A 19378-nucleotide genomic window follows, 5' to 3' on the forward strand; every position below is an offset into this window, starting at 1 on the left:
CTGGCCCTAAGTCATCTTAGGGCAACCAAAGACACCTTAAGTCACCTAAAGACAATTGCAACTCAGATTGAAATACCATTATCATTTTGTCTCCCAGATACTACTTACTCTAAATTTCTTAAGTTTATGAATTATCTTGCTTTCCCACACTGACTTTTTTTGTCCCTACTTCATTGACCCTGTGAAAATCAGCCCTTAACTTCATACCCTAGATCTCTCAGCCTCTGCCCCATACATCTTATTGACTACAATTTGGATAGAAATTAAATCCTGCCAATCAGATGACTTCTCGTAAGATTTGGAAGGCAGAAATGCAGTGAAGACCATATTCCTGTGGCTTTTGGCTATTGCTGCTGTCAAGAAAAGTCATGAAACTATGAGATCTTCCTACATCAGTGTTCCAGCACCCATTCTCCAGCTTCATAGGTTGAGAGGCAGATTCAATGACAGTGGAAGCTTCTGACTTCCAGCAAGACTGCAGTGGAGGCCTCAGAAGCTATAGCTTGCCTATTGGAACAATTATGCATTGTTCCTAGAGATGTTTCTGGTGGCCCAACCTAGTCCCTTCAGTCTTTCTAATGATTTTCCAAGCACCTAATTTCTTACATCAAACCTTTCTCACTCTGAAGAGGTAGTTGATAGTTGGATTAGAGTTATATCAAGGCCACTTCAGAATTATGATAATTCATGTTAAGTTCTTTTTCTCTTTGGGGTCCTCAGATTTTTCTAGCCTCATGAACCTGTCATGGGCTTTGTGGGTCAGGAATTCAGGAAAAGCTTGGCTGGACAATTCTTAAACAGAGTTTCTTAGGCAGTTTCAGTCAGATGGTGGCTAGAGCTGAAAATACCTGTGGGATGGAGTTTCCAGGAGCTAGCCAGATATCTCTTTTTGGATAGTCGTAAGACCTTTCCTTGTGGTTTTATGCATGGAATAGTTTGGGCTTCCTCATAGTTTGGAAGAAAACTGCTTGGTAACTGTAGACTTTAAGAGCAAATATTCTCAACTTGATTCTTTTTGATCATCTATTTCTGTGCTTAGTGGTCAACCAGTGATTCAACAGAGCTTGTTCTCCAGCACCTAGAGCCAGTAAGGCCTCAGTCCTCTGCTCTTGGATCTGTGTGTAGGTAGGGAAGCACATTCAAAGCTCAGATCATTTTAAAGTCTCCCGAGGCTTTTACTTTCTGTCAAGCCCTTTTACATCCTTTCTGCACATGTGCACAGCCTCAGAGTTGCCCAGGAGCGTGTGGCCAACTTGGGCTCTCTTGGTCTCCACTGTCACGCAGTCTCAGTCAGGCACACACTTGCCCCAACCACGACCTCAGCCTCAGGCTAGGAGAACTTTGGCCCTTCCTGCTCACCTGCCCCTAGGATCATCACTTCCACCAACAGTAGCACTAGGTATGCCTGTTTCCCACCACTCCAAACCGATTTCCCCATTCCACAAGGAAGCTATTGGTTCTCACATCCTGCCTCTTCCTGGCAGCTTCTCTGTGCTGAGCACAAGAAGATGAGAGCAGCCCCAGATTCCCACTGTTCTCACCCAGAGTTCAGCATGTGTACAAACATAAATGCTCTCAGATTGTTAAGTGCCTTTGGTCAATTTCCAGAGTGCTGATGTGGTGGTTTTTGTCGGTTTTGTCAGTTTTATAGTTACTTTTATTGTGTGGGGGGAAGATCTCACTCTGCCATAGCTCCTTTTATATTCAACTTCCCTTCCTCTGCCTGACTTCTAAATTTGGAGAGTCCCAAGGCTCAGTCCCAGAATCTCTTTCCTTTTTCATCTATACTCAGATTCTCTTCAGTCCACAGTCTAAATTATGACTGATATACCAATGATTCCCAATTTATATCTCCAGCTCTGACCTCTCTCTCAAGTTCCAGATCTGAATCTCCATATGGATAGAGATACGTGATATCTCTACCCATATGTCTGATAGACCACTCACATTTAACATAGCCTTTTATTTCTCCTCCAAGGCTATCTTCCTCCAGTTCTTATCTCATCTGTACAGTTTCTCAAGTTCAAAACCTAGGAGTTATCCTTGAATCCTCTCTTTCCTTCACATCCCCACCCCACCCCCATCCAGTCTAATAGAATGTCAGATCTATTTCCAGAAAGTAATTCCAAATTCATCTTCTTTTCTTTGTCTCCATTGCCAACCTGCCTTGTCCAAACTTCCATCATCACTGGCCTAGAAGACTGCAACAGCCTCCTCTCTGTCCTCCCTGCTTCCTTTTCTGTCCCCATACAGTCTGCTGACACAGTGATCAGAATAGCCTTTTTTCAAACCTAAGGCAGATCTTGTTGCTTCTTGTTGCACTAATAATAAAATTCGTAGTTTTTATCATGACATATTCATTCATCATGGTCTGATAGGCCTCATGCAGTCTCTCCCACTTTATTTCCTACCACTTTTCTCTCACTCACCATACTCTAGTCACGCCGGCCTTCTCTCCATTCCTTGAACACGCTAACCTCATCCCTTGGCACTGGCACTTGGCACTGTCACCTGCTGGAACACTACCCCTGACCTTGTAGCTGATGCCTCCTAGGGTGGTCTTCACTTATATACTGTCCCCATCACTCTCTTTGTTTTCATAACATTTCTCATTCTCTATCACTATCTTGCTTTTTTGTTTACTTTATACTCTGTCTTATTTGTTGATACGGCCCTAGTGTGAAGTCCGGTGCTGGCACATAGAAGGCATTCTGGATATATGTTTGTGGACTGTGTGAGTGTACAGGCCAGAGCGGTGCACTTCAGTCTTTCAGCAGGTATTCACCAAGCCCCTACTGTAGATCAAGTGCTGTACTAGGGATACAAAGCCATAAATGACATGATCCTTGCCCTGTTTAGTCTTTGGGAGTCAGAAAAACCCCATATCCTTTAATAAAACAACATCCAGCATGTCCAGGCATGGAGGAGATGGCTGGACTCTGCCTCCTGGATACCACTTTCCCCTTGTGGGCTTTCTAAGGAGCCTCTTATCCTCCCTTGAAAAAGCTCTGGCCCAGATGTGTTCACTTCCCTTCCCTTGGTTTCTCTGAAGCACAGCTGAGGCAGGCAAAATCTTTCACAAAAATTTACCAAACAGTATTAGAGAAAAATGGAGAAATAAACAAGAGACCATAAGAGGGGGAAATACAGCCAGACAACAGCCCTTCTGCCCAAAAGGGCTGGCACAGATATGTTTTAGTTCTTGTGAAGTAGAAAGAAGCACCTTTTTAAAAGTTCTCCCCCAAGACTTTCCCTCCAGGGCATCTTGATTCCTTTTTGGTCTGGAGTAAAAGATAAAAAACATGGGCTTGCCATCCCCTCACAGTTTTCTGGACTCTGCTCTCCCTCATATTATCAGTCATGATAGAATCCATGCCTTGGGTAAGGTTTTACTCCCTCCCCATAAGGTAAGGCTTTGTTCTCCAGGCCCAACAGTAAAAACAAGTTCATTGCATGGTCTCCTACAATGGAACTTGTGTAATAGTTTGGGTGATTTTAAATGTTTCAAAGTCAGATCAAGAACAGTGAGAAAATTTTTAACAGTTATCAAGTTTTAGATTAAGAGATATCATAGGTAAAATATCAAAAATAATTAATTTGCTCAGAACCACAAGGCTCAGAAAATAATTTGACAATAAGATTGAGCATGTAGTAAGCCAGGCACCATGCTAACTGGTTTATATGGAAAACCACAAGGAGAATCCCTTCTGTGAGGTACATGTTAATCACCCTCATTTATACAAAGGAAAACAGTGGGATAAAGAATAAATCATTTCTGTAACATCACACAGCTAGTAAACAGCAGCATCAGGATTTGAACCCAAGTCAGCATGCCTAGGGAACTCAAGTTCCTAACCATAATTTGTACCCAAACATTTAGCTGGTATCAGGTAATAGTTTATGTTTACTATGTTAGAATAAGACTAATTTACCTTTTCTCATGAAGATAAAAGATCAACACTATCTTCTGATACTTATCCTCCAAAATTTCTTTGCAAATCTTCTGATTCATTCAAAAGAAAACCAATGTTTAATTTTAATGTTTCCTTCATAAATAGAAATTCATGTTATTTTCATATAAAAAGAATATTATAGTCTTTTAATAATTAAACCTCAAAATTTTCTAACCAGTTCTGTGAATGGTTATACCAATGTAAATTTAAATAATTAAAAAATGCTATTGACCTTTTAGTGGAACAAATTTGAAGGTTGCTTTATTTTTAATTCCACAGAAAATTTTCCACAAATAATAATTATTATTACAATAAATTTTTTAGAAGAACAGTGAGACAAAGATTCTCTTTTCACGTCTTTCAATCCTTCCAATTTCTTTCAGGGAAGAAGTCTCAGTTGGGTGCTACGATATCTTAACACCGCTCCCCATAGTTGCTGCTCTTACTGTCCTTTTTAGGGAGCACTCCAAGCTTCTGACACCAGTGTCTGGCTAGAATTGTGTCATTTTTATTGGTGTCCTCTTAATTTTATGATCTAAAGATTGCTTTTTAAAAGAATTTAATTACACAGTGTGGTGACTATAATAACTGTGTTATATATTTGAGAGACTAAGAGAATAGATCTGAAAAATTCTCATTGTAAGGAAAAAAATTTTAACTGTATGGTGATGGATGTTAGCTAGATTTATTGTGGTGATCCATTCACAATATATACAAATATTGGGTTATTATATACCTGAAACTAATTTAATGTTATATGTCCGTTATATCTCAACTGAAAAATTTTAAAAACAATTTAGTAAATAAAGTTGGCTAACATTACAAAGTAAGTAATAGTATAGGTGGGGTGAGAACACAGCATGAGTCATGAAAACAATAGGGGAAGAGCGACTGAGTTCTACTAAAATATAATAGTGTGGCATTCCATTACTCAGGGTCTGTGTTTGAGACAGCATTCCAAGACGGTGCTACTGAGGCAGGTTTTGAACTCAGATTTTTATTTTCCTCTCTGTAGTAGAGCACATGATCCAGAAGAACCAGTGTCTCTTCACCAACACCCAGTGTAAGGTTTGCTGCGCCTTGCTCATTTCAGAGTCCCAGAAGCTGGCACACTACCAGGTAAGCCATTGTACTTTAGAACTGCTTTACTCTCTAGACCCCGTTCTAAGCCCGCTTCTCCCTGGCTTGCACAGTGAAGTATAATTCCTTCTTAGCCGCCCAGATATTGCCTCCATGCATGTTGACTATAACTTGAAGACTGACTTAAATTTTCCTGAGTCTCATTTCTCCCCTCCAAATCAGGATCATTATACTTATATCTTCCCTTGTAGCTCTTATAGTAGAAAGTACATGTTTTGGCTTTAAGGAGACCTGGGTTTGAATCACAACTCTGCTGTCATCTTGGGCAAGAAACCTCACTATTTTCAGCTGCCATTTCCTCATCTGTAACATAGAAAGGATGATGATTTCCTCAGATTGTTGTGAAGATTAGATCGATGGCATGTAAAGTGCCTTGAACAGGGTAGGAACTCAGTAAACTAGGTTTCTTCCCTCACCCTCTCCTCAGAAATTTTGTGAGGATGAATCAGGTGAAAATCTAGTAAGTGTTTTTGAGTGCCTTAGATATGAAATGGCATTTGGCTATCTTTGATCTTTTTCCTGGGTTCTTGCAGAGCAAAAAACATGCCAACAAAGTGAAGAGATACCTAGCAATCCATGGAATGGAGACATTAAAGGGGGAAACGAAGAAGCTAGACTCAGATCAGGTAATCCAGATGCCATGTTGAGACCGCTCACTTCCTGATGGAGCTGGCAGACAGATTGGTGCGGTGGAAAGAGCACAGGCTTTGAGTCACACTAACTTGGCTGCAAGTCCCAGCCCTGTCGTATGACTTGGGCAAGTTTTATTACTTCTCTGAACCTTTATTTCTTCCTCTCTAAAAATGAGGATGCTAATAATACCAACTATGTTGTAGGATTTTTCCAAACTAAAATGAGGGAAGGAAAAAGCACCCAACACAGAGCCTACCTCATAGTAGGGGCTCAGTAAATAGAGCCGTCATTATGCATTTCCGCCCAGTGGTTTGTAGGAGTAGGACAAGAAGCTGCCCACTCACCACTCAAGGAGACAAAGCGGAAGGAAGCCAGGCTACTTGCTTTCTTGAGATCAAGGAAAAGAGCTGAGTTCAGAACTTGACTGTTTGGAATAAACAAGTGGAAGAAACACCTTTCCAGATGCCTGCTCTGATAGAAATGTAAACACATTTGCTTTTTGGCTTAGAAATACTATGAGAATTATGCTGAAACAACTTCAGTCCTTCAGGGATACTATAATTTTTGTTTCATGAGGGGCTGTGCAAACGTCATGGGATAAGAAGTCAGCAGAATAGGACCCAATTCCAGCTCTGCAACTTACTCGTTAGGAGACTGGGTAAATCACTTAACATGTCTATAGTTCACCCATAAAATAGAGATAATAATTCCTACCTCTTAAGAATATCATAAGGTAAAACTCCAATTCCCAGTGAATCCTCAATGAATCAGAGTTTGCAGACTGTCTTCTACTGTAGTATCCTTGGGTTTGGAAGGGCCATGCTCAGCCTTTCTCCACTGCACTGGGCTCAGCCCTGATTGGCCTTCTCCCTATGATTTAGAATTCAGAAAGATAAGATCACTTCACCTCTTTGTATCTGGGTTCCTTCAACTCTTGAGGTGACCCAGTAGTTCAAATAAGATCACAGGCTCCTATCTTCCCCGCACCCCTCCGCCCCAATACAGAATTATCCAGCCCAAAATGTCAACAGTGCCAAGGTTTAAAAATGCTGTCTTCAAGTGAATAGTGTATTCAGAGATCAGGACTTCTCAAGAAAGAGCCAGGGAGCCCTTAATATAGCCTTGAAATAGATTGTTTTCTAGTAATCATAATCGACAACTGAAATCCAATGATCTACTTGTTCAGCAAACCCTGAGCATCTGCTGTGTGCCAGACTCCAGCAAGGTGGTAAAGATAGGAAACAAAGATGAGTCAAACAATCCATACCCAAATGTTAGACTTTAGTTCAAAGAAGAGCCTCCTTAGCTATGATGCTGTCAGTTTAGGATGACAGTTAGTATGATAAAGAGGTCTGTTTCATACACTCTGAAAGTACAAAGGGGGAACAAGATTAATTCTTCCTGGAATACTTACATAAAATGGCTCAATGATTGTTTATTGAATGATTTTCTTGAATAACAGTCTCCCAGAAGAGGTAATATTTAATCTGGGCTTTGAAAGCTTAAGCAGACATATGCCAGGCAGGAAAGAAGGGAAGATCATCCTAGGCAGCAGGGAAACAGCCAAGAATAAAGTGGGGAATGGTGAGTAGGGCCTGGTATGAGATAGGGAGAAGAATCCAGAAAGGTAGGTTGGGGGTAGTGTGTGAAGGGGGCTTTGAATCCCCATTCTCCTGTGGGTAGTGGGGAACCATTGGAGATTTTCTGGCCGGACAGTGGCGTGATCAGACCTGTGTTCTTTCTCCCAACCAGAAGAGCAGCAGAAGCAAAGACAAGAACCAGTGCTGCCCCATCTGTAACATGACCTTTTCCTCCCCTGTCGTGGCCCAGTCGCACTACCTGGGGAAGACCCACGCAAAGAACTTAAAGCTGAAGCAGCAATCCACTAAGGTGGAAGGTACTGGTTTTCCTGAGTAGTGCTTTATTGGGAACCCTCCCGTCCCCAGGGCATTCATGCCAGGTGCTCCCAAAAATTTTCACTGGGGCCAAAGACTAGGAGAGATTGAATTGCTTTTTAGAGCTCTTCAAAATGTCAAGTAGACCCATCTTCATTGAAATGCGGCCTCAAGAGTTGTGCTCACCTAAACTCCCTTTCTTAAGTTACATCAGTTTTTCTCTGTAGAAGAATAGCCTTGAGCTTTTGTTCTGACTAATATTATAACTCAAGAGTGCCAAAGTCCTCCAGGCACACACACTGTGAGAGCATTCTAACCCCTACCTCTCCCACTTAGATTTTTTCCCTCCCAGCATCTACCTGCCTTTCTTACCATATGTTCCAAGTTGAAAGCTAAATCCTTGTCTTTTTTATGCACTCAGGTTATGCCCTGCTCACTTTAATCCTCAAAGCTGCCTGTTCTCCTCAAGACAGGGACTTGCCTTTCAAAGCCGAATACATCAGTGCTGCCACTAGTGCCCAACAAACTACGTTTGCCACTGCCATGAATTCATTCCCAGTGCAGTGACTTCTAAAATAGCCTCCTTTATCTCGTCTCCACTGGGGCCCTTGCTTTCATCTCATTAACTCCTGACTTTCTGGGATTTTTAACATCTGCTAACTGCAGTTAGTCAAGAGTGAAAGTTCTTTGATCTTTATTTCATTTTTTCTTGGTAATTTTTGCTTCTCTCTTATATTGGACCAAGAATTAGACTACACTATCTATAATATTTATTATCCTTTTTTATGTTACTATATTATGAAAATAAGACAATGTTTTAGAAGGTTTCGAAGACTGAGTAAAAAAATCACTCATAATTATACCCCCTTGTCATACCCAAATATAGTTATTCGTGCTATGAAACAACAGAATATGGACTCCGCAGTCACAGATGCCCAGGTTTAAATCCCAGGGCTGCTATTTACCATCTACATGACTTGACTTCCTCATACCTGAGTGTCTTCACCTATAAAATGTTGATAATTCAATCTACTTCCTAAGTTGTAAGGATAAAGTAATGTATATAAGGAACCTAGGACATAATAGGTGCTCAGTAAATGACAGCTGCTATTGTTAGTATTATCACCCTCATCAAGATAGCCAATAAATGGACTCCCTCCATCAAATTCAGTAGTTGATCAGGTATCTACCACCTGGAGCATGTCATAGGCCTTGCTTCTGGTTTGTTCATTATTAAGTTATACTACTACTAATTGCTTTTGTTTAAAGTCTTTTGGTACCATTCATGGTACCAAAGATATTAAACATTAGGCCAAGAGAAACCAGCTTAAGAGCAGAACTTTATAAGTTTACTTACCTTAGTTTTATATGGACTCATCTTTCCATAAATGGGAAAATTCTCTGGAATATGCCTGGTCCCAAAGAGTCCATATTCAAAAGTCCATATTCTCCATATCCACTTTTGGCCTTTGCCACATGCACATATATTCTAAGAAGTTGTAATCATCTTGCATGTACCCTGCTTTTACTTTTCATATAATTTTATAGTTTAAGCACAGTTTCATATTATTACATGAATTTATAGCTATTTCTGAAATTAAACATTTTTCTAATGTAAAAGTAATATAAGCATGTTATAGAAAATATGGAAAATATAGATAAATGGAAAGAAAAAATACCCATAATTTTACCATTCAGAGATAACCACTGTTAACATTTTATAGTACTGTTTCTCCTGTGATCTTTTGTTATGTGTATGTGTGTATTTCTGTTTTATGTAAATCTAGATTAAATCCAAATATATGTGCACTTAAACAGAATATTTTAAATCAGCGGTCCCCAACCTTTTTGGCACCAGGGACCAGTGCTCCTATGAGAATCTAATGCCTGATGATCTGAGGCGGTGATGCTAGCACTGGGGAACTGCTACGAATACAGATGAAGCTTCCCTCACTCACCTGCCACTCACCTCCCACTATGTGGCCCGGTTCCTAACAGGCCATGGACCAGTAGCATCTGTAGCCCAGGGATTGGGGATCCCTGCTTTAAATAATCTTACTGTTTTTATAAAAACAATGCATACTCATTATGAATAATTCTAGTCCAAACAATGTAAAAGGTACAGAGGAAAATAGATTTATCACCCAGATTCTACCACCAAGAGAAAAACACTGTTAACATGTTAGTAACATTTCAAAATACCAGTACATACATACAGACCGTGTACGTATTTTTTAACAATGATAAAGTCATATTGTGTTTGTAATTTTCTTTTATACTCTTTTCAATATAACATTTGTATTTACTCATGTTATTAAAAACCTTTTCATAAACATTTTCAATGACCGTATAATATCCCATCAAACCACATTTAACCATTCCTCTAACATTTCCCCCCCTCTTTTTTGGTTTTTATAGATAACACTACAGCAGACATCCCAATAGAATACTCTTTCCATATTTATACTGTTTCCTGAGAGAAGACTTCCATAGCTCTCATTTTTATTGGATGTCCATTAAGCCAGGGGTCTCCAACTGCCAGGCCATGGACTGGTACTGGGCTGCACATCAGGAGGTGAACGGTGGACAAGCAAGCAAAGCTTAGTCTGTATTTGCAGCTGTTTCCCAGCACTAGCATCACTCCCTCAGCTCCACCTCAGATCATCAGGCATTAAATTCTCAATAGGAGTGTGAACCCTGTTGTGAACTGCGCATGCGAGGGATCTAGGTTGCATGCTCTTTATGAGAATCTAATGCCTGATGATCTGAAGTGGAGCTGAGGCAGTGGTGCTAGCACTGGGAAGCAGCTGCAGATACAGATTAACATTAGCAGAGAGGTTTAACTCTACAGAGACCATAATAAGTCAATTGCTTACAAACATATCAAAACCCTATCAGTGAGTGGCAAGTGTCAGGCTTCATAGTGGCAACTGAGTTGACATACTTCAATTGTACAGCTGCACCTGGTGGCAGGCTTTAAGTCAGAATCGAACACTTATGTTAGTCCGTGCGTGGCCCACCCATTATTTACCACTGGGCACTTATCTCAGTCACAGTGTTGGTGAGCCCACAAGCTAATCCTAGCCAAAATGAGTAAAGAACAAACATCACTAGAAAGCTTATTTGAAAAGGGAGAAAGACCCAATGATGAGACAGCAGAAGACTCTAAAAATGCCAACAAAAAAGAAGCTACATTTAAAAGAAAATACCAAGAGTCCTACTTAAATTATTAAGTTCATTGCAACAAGTGATTCACGTTCTCCAAGCCCACTTTGTTAATATGTGGCAACTGGCTATCCAATGAAGCCATGAAACCTTCAAAACTGCTTCGCCACATGGAGACCAAGCACCCTGCATTAAAAGACAAGCCTTCGGAGTTTTTCAAAAGAAAAAAATGTGAACACAAAGAACAGAAGCAATTATTGAAGGCCACTACTTCATCAAATGTGTCTGCACTGAGTATCATTCTTAGTAGCCAAGCACATTTCTAGAGCTAAGAAGCCCTTTACTATTGGTGAAGAGTTAATCCTGCCTGCTGCTAAGGACATTTGTCATGAACTTTTAGGAGAGGCTGCAGTTCAAATGGCATGCGTTCCTCTTTTGGCTAGCACTAAAACTAGACAAATTGATGAAATAGAGGATACTGAGGCACGATTGTTAGGATTAATGAGTCACCTTGGTATGTAGTCTAGGTTGACGAGTCTACTGATGTTGACAACAAAGCAACAATGCTTGTTTTTGTGCGATATATTTTTCAGGAGGATGTGCATGCGGTTATGTTATATGGGCTTTTGTTGCCAATCAACACCACAGGTGCAGAACTATTCAAGTCTTTGAATGATTGCATTAACAGGAAAACCAAATTTGTCATTTTGTATCGGTATTTGCACAGATGGAGTGGAATGGCTTCCTGGTTTCACTTAATGGGTCAAAGAGGTCGCTTCTGAATATAAGACTATACACACTGTTATCCATAGAGAAATACTGGCTACCCAAAAAATGTCACCCGAACTTAATATTTTGCAGGTTGTAATTACAATTATCAACCACATTAAAGTACATCCTTTATCTCATATCTGTTCATGTAGCTCTGTGAGGAGATGGACACAGAGCACATACATCTTCTCTTATACACAGAAATGAGATGGCTTTCTAAAGATAGATCACTGGCCAGAGTTTCTGAATTACGAGAGCCGCTCTAGAGATTTCTTTTAGAAAAATAATCACTGGCAGCACATTTCATTGACACAGAATGGGTTGCAAAACTTGCTTACTTATGTGACATAGTCAACCTGCTTAACCAACTCAATCTGTCACTTCAGAAGAGAACGACAACTGTGTTCAAGTCAACAGATAAAGTGGCTGCATTCAAAGCCAAACTGGAATTATGAGGGCAACAAGTGAACATTGGGATTTTTGATATGTTTCAAATGTTAGCAAAGATTTTGAAAGAGACTGAGTCAGGGCCTTCTTTCTCCCAGCTGGTGCATGATCACCTATCTCAACTTTGAAAAGAGTTTGAGCATTACTTCCCAACCACAAAAGACCCCTGAACTGGGAAGGAATGGATATGTGACCCATTTGTGAATAAGCCAGGTAAATCAACTTTGTCTGTGCTAGAAGAGGATCAATTGCTTGAGATCACAAATGGCAGTGGCCTTGAAAGTATGTTTGAGACAACTTCAAATCTCCATATGTTCTGAGTTAAAGTCAAGGTGGAATGGAATAGCCTGACATTGCCACAAAAGCACTGAAAAGCCTGCTTTTTCCAACATCCTGTCTTTGTGAAGCAGGGTTTTCTGCAGCAACAGCAACCAAAATGAGATTATGGAGTAGACTGAACATAAGCAACACACTTCGGGTGTCACAGTCTCCCATCAGCCCCGATGGGACCGTCTAGTTGCAGGAACAAGCTCAGGGCTCCCACTGATTCTGCATTATGGTGAGTTGTGTGATTATTTCATTATATGTTACAATGTAATAATAACAAAGTGCACAATAAATGTAATGCTCTTGAATCATCCTGAAACCATCCTCCCGCTCTAGTCTGTGGAAAAAATGTCTTCCACGAAACCAGTCCTTGTTGCCAAAAAGGTTGGGGACCACTGCATTAAGTGGTTCCTCTAACTTTACTTAACCATTTACCTCTGATGCTTCTCAGTATCTTTTGAAGAATGACCTTTATGTCTCTTAACAACTATTATTATCTCTTTCCTGATGTCAAAATCTACATTTATTGTAGAAAAGTTGGAAAATACTCAAAAGCATCCTTTTACTCTATGCTTTTGGTCTTTTTCCATGCATTGTCAGTATGTTTTCTGTTGTCGTTTTACAGAATTGAGGACATAAGAAACAGACTGCTATATAACTTTTTAACTCGACACCACATGCTGAGTATTTTCTCATATTATTAAATATTCTGTAACATGTACATTACTTTTCGAGTGACTCACTGAAACAACGGCTAGGGAAAATCAATGGCCAGAGAAATTGAGGTTCCCTGTACTGGAAAATCACTGTGGGTAAAGCCAGCAAGTTTCTTTTGGCTTGCTAAAAATCCTCATTACTTCCCCCATTGAAGTGGTACAGAGATGATAGCATCTGAGTCATTGTGAGTGCTGCTGAGCCCTACCCCTCCGCCAGTGGCAGGGGTTCTAAGCCACTTTTAAAGCAGTGCTTACTAGGTTGACACCATTCAGGCCATGTGAAATCATTAGTGAGTCATGGCATCCACTCTATAAGACAGCAGCATGGCCTGCAGTCAACATGAGAACATCTATTGACCCACAGGAGGCTTCCACATCTGCCCGTACTGGGCTCTGATTAAAAGAATTTGTTGTCTGAAGTCAGAGATTTTTCTGAAGGTAGAAGCATGAACTGTAGCCTTTAGGTCTCTCTGCCACACTCTGGCAGCCTGGTATAGCAAAGAGGGCATGGTCTTTAGGGTCACACAGACCTAGGTTCACTTACTAGCTTGGTGATCTTGGGCAAGTCATTTCACCTATGAGCCTCAGTTTTTCCTCTATAATGTGATGAAATGATACCTACCTCATGGAGTAATTCTGAGGAGCAAAGGAAAAACTACATGTACAAAGCACATAACAAAATGTCAGTGTCATCCTCTTCTCTCCCCTGCTCAGCCCAGAAGGCAACGTAGCCCAAAGGCTTCCCAGTATAGTTGCCTTTTCTAAATGACCCTCCAGGCCCTCAGGCCCACAGTTTCTACATCTGTGCGTTGGCTCCCAGCTCTCTAATGGGGTAGTGTGAGGATGAGAATAAAAAATCCAAATTTATTGTCCCACTTGCTGTGATGTTCTGGGGAATTCTGAAAGATAAGAAAACTGCAAGCATGTGCATCTCTAGTCTGTTGTAACTTGGCAACTTGATAGCAGAAGTGCAGAGCCTCCTCAGCATATGAGAAAATCAGAATTCATCTGCATAAAGCAGTTAAACTGTTGAACAAAGTAGCTCCCCCAAATCTTCCCAGTTTCCCCAATTACAGAAGGCTCTTGCTGTGTGATTCACACTGGCAGTGCCACATCTGCAAGTGTGATTAACTAGTGACCAGCCTTCCTTTACATTCAGTATACTCTGAAAGCATGGCACCTTCTGGGTTTTTTCATTGTTTCTATTTGAACTCTCTCGCCGCAGCTCTGTCGAAACGCCTTACAAACCCTTTCCTTGTGGCCTCCACCTTAGCCTTGCACCAGAATAGAGAGATGATAGACCCAGACAAGTTCTGCAGCCTCTGCCACGCGACTTTCAACGACCCTGTCATGGCTCAACAACATTATGTGGGCAAGAAACACAGGAAACAAGAGACCAAGCTCAAACTCATGGCACACTATGGGCGGCTGGCAGACCCTGCTGTCACTGACTCATCAGGTAAGGGAGCCCAGCTCACACCAGAGCTGGATCAGGGCCTGACCACTGGGGCTCCCCAGACCACCAAGGCTATGCTTTTCCTCGACTTAGGTCTCCTAAGGCAGGCATGGCCAGCACAAATGCCTGCAGAAGCAGGCAGGAAATTAACTAAGGGAAAAAGCCCGGAGGAGAGATGGTCAGCTGAAGAGTGCATGCCTCTTCTAGCCAGCTCTAGCCAGTTTCTTACCATATCTTTCAGCTTTTCAAAAGAATCTAGAAGCCCGATTTTAATAAGAATCCTTCTGATTTTTAAATGTGCAACTAAATGTTTAAAATGTTAACCCCCCTTTGAGTTAAACCTAACTGCAAGCCTGGAATGATGCAAGCCAGACTGGACCTAGGGCCACCAGTTTGCAACCTCTGGTTTAAACTCCCTGTCATCCACATTCCTTGTGTGAAGACCTCAGCAGCCTCTTCCAAATTTTAGAGTGTCCTCAGGGTCCCTCTCCCAGCAGTTGAGGCTTGTGTCTCAGATATAGCATGATGAAGGAGACCATTCTGACTTCGAATATCAGCTGCTGCCATAACCTCAAGATGGCTGTCAGCATCACAGGAGTGAGCAGTCACAAAAAGCCCTTCCCATCACAGTAACTGCTCACCACCTACAGTAAGGGATGGAGAGAGAAGAGAGATTATTATTTTCTTTCATTCAGCCAGTCAATGTTTATTGAGCACCTGCTATGTTCCCTCACTGGGAGACCGTAGTGACCAAGACTGAAAAAAATCCCTGTCTCGTGGAGCCTGCAGGAATGTTGGCTTTGGTCCTCCAAGGCTTCCTCCCTGGGCCTCGGAGGTGCAGCAGCAGACTGTCAACACTTGAGGCTCCTGTAACATCCAGGTGCAGACAACTCAGCCTCAGGGAAGCTGCTGCTCAGTCATCTGTGCTCTTCCCACAATCCTGGAGAGGTGAACACCCAATGCCGTAGAGGTTCCGGACCATATATGGGCAAGAGGAGGGATCACGACACTCTAACGACTCTCCAAAGCGGCCATACAACACAGGCCATCCATGCTGACACAGATGAGAAGGGTGCCAACCAGTGACTACGAACAAGGGGGAGCTCTTGGAGCGGGGTGCCAAAGATTGCTCCTCCAATGCCATTGAAGGACCCCACTTCACAAACCTCTTCAAAATTGGAGAGGGATGCCTGATACAGGCAGTTCCCATGTGCAGGCAGCACCTTCCCCTTTAACAGCATCAATCGCATATGCCAAGGAATCAAGAAGCCTCAGAACTCTGCTTCACAACATTCTCCTTTTTTAGCCTGTGACCAGTAGGACCAACATAGCACTCAGCTGGCAGGACCAGGGTTCTTGCAGCCAACCATTTCTTATTCAGCCCTGCCTGGTCTGTCCTCATTATGGCTTGTCCACTGGCAGGACTCAGGTACTGCATTGTTTTGGGCTGCTTATCTTAACTTCTGTCCATTCTGTTCTTTCATTTCAAGCCAAAGCCCTTTTGTATCCACCCTCCATTTGTCTAAGGCTACTTTACTTTCATAATCCTAGAACATAGCCTTGATTTTTTTTTTTCCTGCTTAAGGCGTCTGACTACTTTAAAGGTCAGCCAAAATCTTCCATGAAAACCTAGGCAGAGGGGCAGGGGTATCATGTGCCCCTTTGATATTAATATATACATTATAACTTAATCCTCAAAGCAACCCTATAAACAGGCATGGTTTTCCCACTTCACTAATAACGACAGTGAGACTCAGAGTGACTTGCTCAAGGACATAACAGCTGATATGACCTAATATTGATAAATGACAACATCAGCATGTGTCCCTAGCTCTGTCTGACTCTAAAACTTACACTCCTGCCTCCTGCTTCCAGCTCTGAAAGTGCATACAGGAGGCTTTTCAGGTACAGAACATCAACAGAGGCACTGAGCCCACTCCGACCCCACCTTACTCACAGTGGTAGGGCATTTACCTAGGTATGCAAGCAGTGATGTCAGCTGAAAGGGATTCTGCCATAGCAAAGGATCGAGATTTGTTAGCAGCTTGACTTTTCCCTGCTGGTGTCAGTCGAGGCTTGTTTGTTCATTCCTTCATTTGTTCTGTCATTCATCCTACACTTAACCACTGGCCGCTGCAGTCCAGGCCTTAGGCTAGATGCTCTCACAGGTAATTACCTAATTTAATCCTCACAGCCACTCTTATGCAAGTTTGATTATCCCCATATTGCAAATGAGGGCAGTGGAAGGGCATCATCGAAAGGATGAAGTGATTTGTCCTGGGTCCCACACTAGGTAGCAACTGCAACCCAGCACTGAAACCCAGGTTAGTTCTGTGTTGGGCCCAGAGAGTGATTTCCGTTGGGCTCCTGGCAAGTATCTCATGACAAATAAGTGTCAAATGTGAGATGACTTAGAGTGTCCAGATCTCTCCCACCAGGGGTAGATGTGGCATCTACCAAGCAGATCAAACAAGACTTGGCATTCGCTTTATATTCCAGGCTCACATTTCTCTCAGTTACCCAAGAATACCAAACTAAAACCTGCATCTCATTCAGGCAGCCAAATCCTTCCAAACTCCAGAGTGCTCAGAAGCCCCTCTGGGCTACTGGAATCCTCTGCTGCACCCCTTTACTTTTTCACCCTTTTTCACCTTCACTTTTTTACTACTTTAGGTCTTACCTCCTACCCAGAACCAGTCCACTTTCTCTGCCCCATGCTGATCCCCAGGTTTCTTCAACCTCTGTGCACAGGGCAGGTTTTCAGGTCTTATAAAATTCATATGTAGTTAAGAAATATTTGTTGATCTCTTTCCTAACATATGCCAGGCATTGTATATGTGGTGGTAAACAAGAAAGGTATTGTCCAAGTTCTCATGGAGCTTAGAGTCTACAGAGAAGACAGGCATTGAGCAAATAACAAGTATGACAAGCTTTAGAACAAGAAACAAATGGGATATGGGGGAGCAGAGATCAAGGAAGGCTTCCCAGAGGGCAAGGGGGATAGTGATGCTGGGGTGATGAGCAACTGTGCATTCATGACTTTATGGGTTATATTAAGGATTTGGGCCTTTATCGTAAGAGCTCTGGGAAGCCATTGACAGTTTAAGCACTATTATATCACTCTGGTTACAAAGTGGAGAACAGTTCGGATTAGGGAGGAAAGGTAATGGGGAAAGAACAGCAGTGAGGCTGTGGTAGTAATTCATACTGGAGAAGACTGGAGCTTGGATTAAGGTAATAGTGGAGGAGGCCGAAATAGATGCATTCAAGATGTATATAGGAAATAATATTGTCAGGACTCGTTCATCAAATGTGGGAAATGAAGGAAAGGGAACAGTCAAGGATGATGCCCAGACTTAGTCTTGAGCAGTTCAGTGGATAACCAGGTTTTATCAGCTTTGAGTTTAAGATGCCCGTGAGATATCCAAATAGAAATGTTAAAGAGGCAGTTGGGTATATAGGTCAAGACTTTAAACAAGGGGTAGGAGTTAGAGATATTGCCATTTTGGTAAGTCAGAAACTTAAATATTTGTAATTGCATATGTTTTAACCTAATAGGTAGTAATTAAAATCAGGAGAATGAATAAGACCCCTTAAAAAGTTTAGAGAGAAGAGCTGAGAGTCTGAGATTGAGTCTTCTGGAAATATGGAATGCCAGTATTAATGGTGGAGGTCAGATAAGAGTTAGCAAGAGACTGAGAAGGAGGCACCAGAGCACAAAAATCAAAAGTGCACATGCTGAAAGCCAAGGGTGGGAGACGTTAAAGAAGGCATGAGTCACCATTTCTGTCAGGTGCTGTTGAGAGGTCAGATATGATGAGACCTCATAAGCATCCATTTTGTCCATGAAATTTAGATACAAGGAAGCCACTGCAGGCCTTGGAAGGGGCGCACGTGTGTGTGTGTGTGTGTGTGTGTGTGTGTGCGCGCGCACACGCGCGCACTGGGTTAGGTTACAAAGCAATTGAAAGGCAAGGAAATAGAGAAGCAAGTGTAAACAGGCCTCTCAAAAGCCTTGGCAGTAAATGGAAGGAGATATACGTGCTTTTCCAAATAAACCAGATGTTTAAAAATCAGCTCTAGTGACTTACAGTCATAAAATCACACAGGGAAACCAGAATATCAAACATGTAAAACAAAAAGCAGATGAAAATTTATATGTGGATCCTCGACAGATCAGTTGTCCCAAATGACTATTTGAATCTAGCTTATAGATGAGCAAATAATCTACTGAGATCTTGTACTTTACAAGAGACATAGGAGAGTCCCGAGACATGTAGTACAGAGGGAAGGCCAGGGGCCTCACGAACTAGAGGACAAATCCCACCTCTGACCCTGAGTCAACCACTTAACCTCTCTGGGCCTATTTCCTGCTCTGAAAAATGGAAATAAGCACCTATCTTGCAGGGTTGTTGTAAGAATCCAAGAGCAGGTTCCTCTCAATGCCTTTACTGTCTCTCACAATCTTTTGCACTGTCACTCTCACTCTCTGCCTCTGAGAGGAGACCATACTCTGTCTATGGAGTATTACCCCTTTTCTAATAAACTTTCCTTTTGACTCTATTAAAAAAAAAAATCCAGGACCATAAAATCCTGGCATGGTGCCTGGTGCTTAATAGAGAATGAGAGTGGGCTCTTGTAATCTAAGCATTAGTGATTCTTACCCATGGGTGGTTGTCACTCCCACACCAGCCCCAGGTCCCACTGCTGATCTCAGGGGGCGGGTGGTTCTGCTAGTCCACTATGCGTCTCTTCCCTGTTAGTGCTGAACCATGATTTCTGGCCTTAATGTCTAAAAATGACCTGAATTCTGATTGCAATAATTTTCTCCTTAAGTGCATTAAAGGGATGTGTCTTCCAGAAAATACCTAATGA

At 41.9% G+C, this 19378-nt stretch overlaps 1 protein-coding gene across 6 annotated transcripts in view; it reads left to right on the forward strand.

The window, feature by feature from the left end:
* Positions 1-19378, forward strand: part of ZNF346 (zinc finger protein 346) — a 31079-nt gene that overhangs the window by 4122 nt on the left and 7579 nt on the right. For 3 of the 6 annotated variants that reach the window (XR_005656619.1, XM_039880047.1, XM_039880049.1), the window contains exons 2-5: positions 4969-5072; positions 5627-5719; positions 7479-7623; positions 14273-14506. Coding sequence is in view for 5 of the 6 variants with exons in the window: in XM_039880047.1 (XP_039735981.1) it covers positions 4969-5072; positions 5627-5719; positions 7479-7623; positions 14273-14506 (576 nt within the window). In the remaining variant the exon portion in view is untranslated. The remainder of the gene's footprint in view (positions 1-4968; positions 5073-5626; positions 5720-7478; positions 7624-14272; positions 14507-19378) is intronic. The other 3 variants (XM_039880048.1, XM_039880051.1, XM_039880050.1) reach the window with 3 other exon arrangements.

Source organism: Pteropus medius, unplaced genomic scaffold (genome assembly GCF_902729225.1).
Source record: "Pteropus medius unplaced genomic scaffold, Ma_sr-lr_union100, whole genome shotgun sequence".
NCBI classification, from domain to species: Eukaryota; Metazoa; Chordata; class Mammalia; order Chiroptera; family Pteropodidae; genus Pteropus; species Pteropus medius.